Source organism: Orycteropus afer, unplaced genomic scaffold (assembly GCF_000298275.1).
Source record: "Orycteropus afer afer isolate SDZICR_OR568_19922 unplaced genomic scaffold, OryAfe1.0 scaffold00377, whole genome shotgun sequence".
NCBI lineage: Eukaryota > Metazoa > Chordata > Mammalia > Tubulidentata > Orycteropodidae > Orycteropus > Orycteropus afer.
In genome coordinates, this window is record NW_006921964.1 from 1,071,646 (window position 1) to 1,078,662 (window position 7,017).

The 7,017-nt window shown below is 40.0% G+C and overlaps 1 protein-coding gene across 1 annotated transcript in view; it reads left to right on the forward strand.

Moving 5' to 3' along the window:
• Positions 1–7,017, forward strand: part of RUVBL1 (RuvB like AAA ATPase 1) — a 76,857-nt gene that overhangs the window by 2,930 nt on the left and 66,910 nt on the right. The window contains exon 2 of the mRNA XM_007953208.2: positions 787–873. Within this exon, the coding sequence (XP_007951399.1) occupies positions 787–873 (87 nt within the window). The remainder of the gene's footprint in view (positions 1–786; positions 874–7,017) is intronic.

A 7,017-nucleotide genomic window follows, 5' to 3' on the forward strand; every position in this document is an offset into this window, starting at 1 on the left:
AACCTTCCTTCCGAGGAGTGGCTGGTGGGTTTGAACCGCCAGCCTTCTGGTGAGCAGTCAAGTGCCTTAGGCACTATGCTACCAGAGCTCCTTAACCATAGTGGCTTATTTTATGAATCTTTTAAGTGCTGTTGATCCTTTCCCTGGAAAAATGCATGTATGAACATATGTTAGTAGTTTTGTTTTCAATTTCTGGTGTGTGGGTGCTGGAATCTGTCCGATGATCCATGACTAAAATCTCTGCTTCCATTAGTCCTGTCCCCTTGCTTTCCATTCTCTATGTAGCAGTCAACATGATTATATAAGAACATAGATCATAGCATGACACATAGCCTGAGACCTATTTAGTGATTTCTCTTTGCACGTAGAATAAAATCCAGACTTTACTGTTGTCGTGAAGAGCATGTTTTAAGTTTTGGCCCCTGCCTACCTGTTTAACGTCATCTTCCCACCAGAATATGCCAGGCTTGTGATAGTTTTGAGTCTTTTGAATTTGCTGTTTCCCTCATCTGGAATACTGACCCCTGCTCTTTTTGCCTTCAGAGTAACAATCTTGTTTAGTGCTCATGTGTGCGTCGGTCTCCTCCAGTGGAAGATGATCTGCATGAACACAGGCTTTTCTGGCTTGTTCACCACTGCCTCCGACACCTATAACAGTGCCTGCAAACTATTGGCACCCAGTATTATTGAGTGAATATGTACATTGTGTGGACCAGAGTCTAGATTCTACACCCCCCCGGAACTTTTTAATATTGATTTATTATTTCTTTTCATTGTGGTGTGTAGGCATGTGGCGTGATAGTAGAATTAATCAAAAGCAAGAAAATGGCTGGAAGAGCTGTTTTATTGGCAGGACCTCCTGGAACTGGCAAGGTACTCATTTTCTCTCATTTCTTTAATCTACTGAAGAGAATGATCCTAATGTCTGAGCCATATTGAACTTATGTTTTAACTAGTCTTTGTTTAGCTAAATTGATATATATATGTTTTAAAATGAATGTGTAGCAATGCAATTGAGTATCTAAAATCCATGCTTCTAAAATTCAAATTATCCTGGCCTACATCCAGGAAGAGAGAATGAAGGCCACAGAGGGGCTCATTGTCTTTTGAATTTGTCCTTTATCTCTTTTGAGTCTCCTTTGCTTGGGAAATACATTTCTATTGGCCAGGAGCTTCATATAATCTTGGGAGTGACATCTTATTTGAGGAGGAAAGAAAATCTGTCAGCAAGCATTTTTCTAAATGCTAATTTTACCCATTACTATTCTGGCTCTGTGAGGTGAGAAAAGAAAAACGAAAAATAATGAGAGACAGTATTTTTACCTTCAAGGGGCTTATGGTCTTTCCAAAGCAGAAAGACATGAAACCTTGACAGCACAAAATGCTAGACAGATGAGCACTTGGCTGTGAAGTACAGACTGTTCCTAAGTGCAGCTGGAATTTGAGCAGGTGGTAGGCCTTGAGGACCGACAGATCTGCAAGAGGGAGACCTGCCATTTGCTCCTCAGGGCTAGAGGAAAATTTGACTTTGCAGGGAAGAAAGGGCCTTCTGGTCAGAGGATACAGAATGACTGGTTGGAATCTATGAGGGGACTGGCTGTCTGCTTAAAACCCCCCCAGAGTCACCAGTCTGAGCCTTGCTTCTTCAAAAGGGATGCTAGCACAGGAGATTGTGTGTGTGGAGAATGGGATTTAAATTCCAGCTCTACTGTTGACTTGTTCCACGCAGCATTAAACTGATCAGTTGTAAGATACCAATTTTAATTATAATTTTGATCATATAATTGAATTGATGGTGTATCTTATATTGGTATCATATAGTAGATGAAGAAATGCTCTATGAAAGATTTTCTTAAGCTATAAAGTGCCATATCAACATACCTTCATTGATCTCTATAGAAGTAACATTTACTTGTCCAGCATGTTTACCATTTATTTGCTTACTATTCCCTCTTATATCTTGTACCTTCTCCTTTGATTTTTTTTCTTCGTAAGTACATCATTGAGAATTTCCTTAAATAGTTTGTCGGTATAAATTCTCTCAGTGGTAAAGTTGTTTTATTATGTACCCCCTTTTTTTTTAAATTGTGATTTGGGTGAAAATTTACAGAGCAAATTCACTTTCCATACAGCAGTTCACATACACTTTGTCTCATGACATTGACTCAATTTGCCCCAATGCAACAGCTCCCCTCCTACTTCCTCCTGATAGTTACCTATTCCCTGTGTTCATCCCTCCATGCACTCCTGCCTCCTGAGCTATCTCCCTGTGCATAAACAGCCCTTCTCTCTCCCATGATTGTTCTCTCCAAGGAATATATCTACCTCAGGTAAATGTTCAACTCTTATGCCTGTCTTTTGTTTGGCTGGAAGCCACAGGTTCAATTCCAGACCTGAAGGGTGGGTAGCTAGGGGCTATAGTCTGAATGGTTCCACCAAGCTCTGTCAGATCAGCAAACCTGGTCCCCCCCTTTTTTTTTTTCCCCCAATTGATTTTGAGTTTTGTTCCACATTGTTCTCCCTCTCTATCCAGGATCTCCTACTTAGATCCCTCTCCAAGGGTTGACAGTGGTAGCTGGGCACCATCTAGTTCTTCTGGTCTCATAGTCGTATGGGCTGCAGATCGCATGGTATACCAGTCGCTAGGACTAATTGTTTCCATGAATCTTTGATTTTCTTCATTCTTCTTTGCTCTGGACGAGGAGAGACCCATCATTGCATCTAGATGGCTGCTTGCAAGCTTTTAAGATTCCCGTCGCTACTTGCCAAAGTAGGAGGTAGAACAATGTTTTGTGTAGTATGTTATGCCAGTTGAGCTTGATGTTCCCTGCGACTGTGGTCCCGAGCCCACTGGTTCAACTACTCTCTCCCTCTGGGTAGCTGGCTGTGACCAAGAAGTGACTACAATCTTGTCCCTTGTCAGCTCTACTGTACACCTGTGTACCCCTTGTTTTGAAACATAGTTATGTTGGGTATATAATTCAGCAGGCAGATACTTTCTCTCAGTACTGTTTTTCTCATTGTTGCTGTTTAGAAGTGTAATTGTGAGAGATTTTTCTTTTTGTATGTTTTTGAGATATTTTTGGTTTTGGTGTTCACTGCTTTCACTGTAATGTGTCAAGAAGTGTACTTACTTCTATTTATGCTGCTTAATATTAATTGTGCTTCCTGTATCCGAATATCTATTTTTCTAATTAGCTGTGGTCACACAGTGGTTAAAGTACTTGGCTGCTGACCGAAAGGTTGGCAGTTAGAACTCACCAGCAGCTCCATGGGAGAAAGATGTGGCAATCTGCTTCCATAAAGTTTACAGCCTTAGAATCACCTATGGGGCAGTTCTGTAGCATTGTTGTAAGTTGGAATTGACTGGATGACAATGAGTTTCAATCAGTTCTGGATGATTGTCAGCCTTTATGTCTTTACCTATTTCCGTCCCCTATTCTCTTTGCTCTTCTCCTAGAACTCCAGTTAAATGGGGTTAGATTGCAGTGATTTTCAACCTGCCCCTACAGAGGGCATTTGGCAATGTCTGGGGACATTTTAGGAGCTCTGGTGGCGTAGTGCCTAAGGCACTTGACTGCTAACCAGAAGGCTGGTGGTTCAAACTCACCAGCCACTCCTCGGAAGGAAGGTTGGGCAATCTACTTACATAGTGATATTGCCTCAGAAACCCAAGGAGGGTCGCTATGAGTCGGGTCTGACTCTACGGCATATAATGACGACAATAGAGACATTTTGGGTTCTCAAAGTGCTGGGTGTAGATTGCTGAGAGGAGGGGGAGTTGGTATTGGCATCTAGTCATCAGAGGGCAAGGATGCTGCTAAATATCCTGTAATGCATAGACAGCTCTCACAACAAAGACTTCTCTAGCCCAAAATGTCACTAGTGCCGAGATTGAGAAACTCTGGGTTAGAACTCATTTTATCATCCTTGTCTGTCTTTTTTATTTATTTATTTTTTTTGCATTGTCTCTAATTGAAGAAAAGAATTCTTTTTTCTTTTTTAATTTTTGCAGTGTTTCCTCTCCTCCCCTTCTACTCCTGATAAACAAGAAACTTTCCTTCTATATGTAAACCTTTCCTTGACTTTTTACAATAATGAACTAATACTTGTTCTTCTGTGATTGACTTATTTAACTCACCGTAATGCCCTCCAAGTTCATCCATGTTATGCAGTGCTTTGCAGATTCTACATTGTTCTTTAGTGTTGCATAGTATTCCATTGTGTGTATGTACCATAGTTTTGTTATCCATTCTTCTGTTGATGGGCACCTAGGTTGTTTCCATCTTTTTGCTCTTATAAATAGTGCTGTGATGAACATGGGTGTGTATATATCTGTTCTTGTCCTGACTCACTTCTTTAGGATATATACCTAGTAATGGAATGTCTGGGTCAAATGGTATTGCTAATTCCAAGTTTTTAAGGAATCCCCATACTGCTTTCCACAGTGGTTGTATCATTTTACAGTCCTACCAGCAGTATATGAGAATCTCAGTCTCTCCACATTCTGGCCAACATTTGTTATTTTCTGCCTTGTTGAACTTTGCTATTAGTGCTGGGGCCAGATGGTATCTCATTCTTGATTGGCATCTTTCTAATGGCTGATGATCATGAACATTACTTCATATGTTTGTGAATATCCTCTTTGGTGAAGTGTCTATTCGTATCTTCTGCCCATTTTTGAATTGGATTGTTTATCTTCTTGTTGAGATGTTGGAGTTTTCTATACATTTTAGAGATAAGTCACTTGTCAGGTATGTCATTGCCAAATGTTTTTCCCAATCCATAGGTTCTCTTTTTACTCTTTTAGAGAAGTCTTTTGAAGCATATAACACTTTAATTTTTAGAAGGTCCCATTCATCTAGTTTGTCTTCTACTGTTTGTGCATTTTAGGTTATGCTTGACAGTCTATTTATGCCATAAATTAACAACAACAACAAAAAAAAAAAACCAAACTCACTGCCATCGAGTCAGATCCAAGTCATAGCGACCCCTCCTTGGGTTTCCCAGGTGGTATCACTACTGAAGTAGATTGCCCAGTCTTCCTTTCAAGGAGTGGCTGGTGGGTTTGAATGGCCAGCCTTCTGGTTAGCAGTCAAATGACTTAGGCACTATACCACCAGAGCTTCTATGCCATAAATTGTTGTTGTTGTTGTTGTGTGCCGTCCAGTTGGACCTGACTCTTAGCAACCCCTCCTTGGGTTGCCAAGGCAGTGTCACTGCGGAAGTAGATTGCCCGACCTTCCTTCCGAGGAGTGGCTGGTGGATTTGAAATTTGCCCCTAGTTTTTCCTTGAAGAACTTTATAGTTACAGGTTTAGCATTTAAGTCATTTGATCCGTCTGAAGTTAGTTTTTGTGTATGGTATGAGGTACGGATCTTGTTTCATTTTTCTGCAAATGGATTGGATTTTATCCACTTTTGCCAGCACATTTTTTAAAGAGACCATCTCTTCCCCATATAATGGATTTCAGCCCTTTGTCAAGAGTCAGCTGACCATAGGTTCTTAAAACTTTTCCACGGGTCTGTGTGTCTGTCGTTGTGCCAATACCAGGCAGTTTTGACTACTGTGGCTGTAGAGTAGGTTTTGAGATCCGGCAGTGTGAGACCTCCTACTTTGTTCTTCTTCTTCTATAGTACTTTGCTTATCTGAAGCCACTTACCTTTTCATATAAAGTTAGTGATTGGTTTTTCTGTATCCTTAAAGAATGTTGATGAGATGTGGATTGAGATTGCATTGAATGTATAGATTGCTTTGGTAGAACTGACATCTTCACAATATTCAATCTTCCTATCCGCGAGTATGATATGTTCTTCCATTTATGTAGAACTCTTATGGTTTCTTGAAGTAGTGTTTTGTAGTTTTCTTTGTACAGGTCTTTTGTGTCCCTAGTGAGATTTATTCTCAAGTATTTTATTTTGTTGGTAGCTGTAGGCATTTGAGGAGCTCTGGTGGCGTAGTGCCTAAAGCATTTGACTGCTAACCAGAAGGCTGGCAGTTGAAACCCACCAGCCAGTCCTTGGAAGGAAGATTGGGTAATCTCCTTCCATAGAGATACCACTTTGGAAACCCAAGGAGGGGTCACTATGAATCGGATTTGACTGGATCGCAATGAGTTTGTTTTTTTTTTCTTTTTTTGTATTGTAAATGATATTGATTTCTTTATTTCCTTTTCAGTGATCTCTTTGCTGGTATAGAGGAATCCAACTGATTTTTGAATGTTGGATCTTGTATCCTGCCACTATCCTAAATTTCTCAATTAGTTCTGCTAGTGTTTGTTTTTTTTTTTTTTTTCTGAATCTCCTGAGTTTTCTATGTATAGGATCAGCAAATAGGGATAGTTTGACTTCTTCCTTACCAATTTAGAAGCTCTTGATTTCCCTTTCTTGCCTTATTGCCCTGACTGGGACTTCCAATACATGTTGAATAGAAGTGATGATAGAGGGCATCCTTGTCTGGTTCCTGTTCACAGGAGGAATGGTTTTAGTCTCTCTCTATTGAGAGGTTTTGCATATATGGCTTTTATCATATTGAGGAATTTCCCTTCTATTTCTATTTTTCTGAGAGTTTTTATCAGGAAAGGATGTTGGATTTTATTAAATGACTTTTCTGCATCAACTGATATGATCGTGTTCTTTTCCTTTGTTTCATTTATGTGATGGATGACATTGATTTTTTTCTAATGTTGAACCATCCTTGCACACCTAGAATGAACCCCACTTGGTCATAATGTGTTATTTTTTGATATGTTGTTGGAGCTTATTGGCTAGGATTTTGTTGAATATTTTTGTATCTATATTCATATATTTCAGTTCTCTGAAAGTTTGGTAGAACTCTCCAGTGAAGCTGTCTGGGCCAGGGCTTATTTTTGTTGGTAGTTTTTTTATGACTTGTTCAATTTCTTCTTTTGTTATGGGTTTGTTCAAATTTTCCACCTCAGTCTGTGTTAGTTTGTTGTTGTTAGGTGCCCTTGAGTCGGACCTGACTCATAGCCACCCCTCCTTGGGTTTCCGAGGC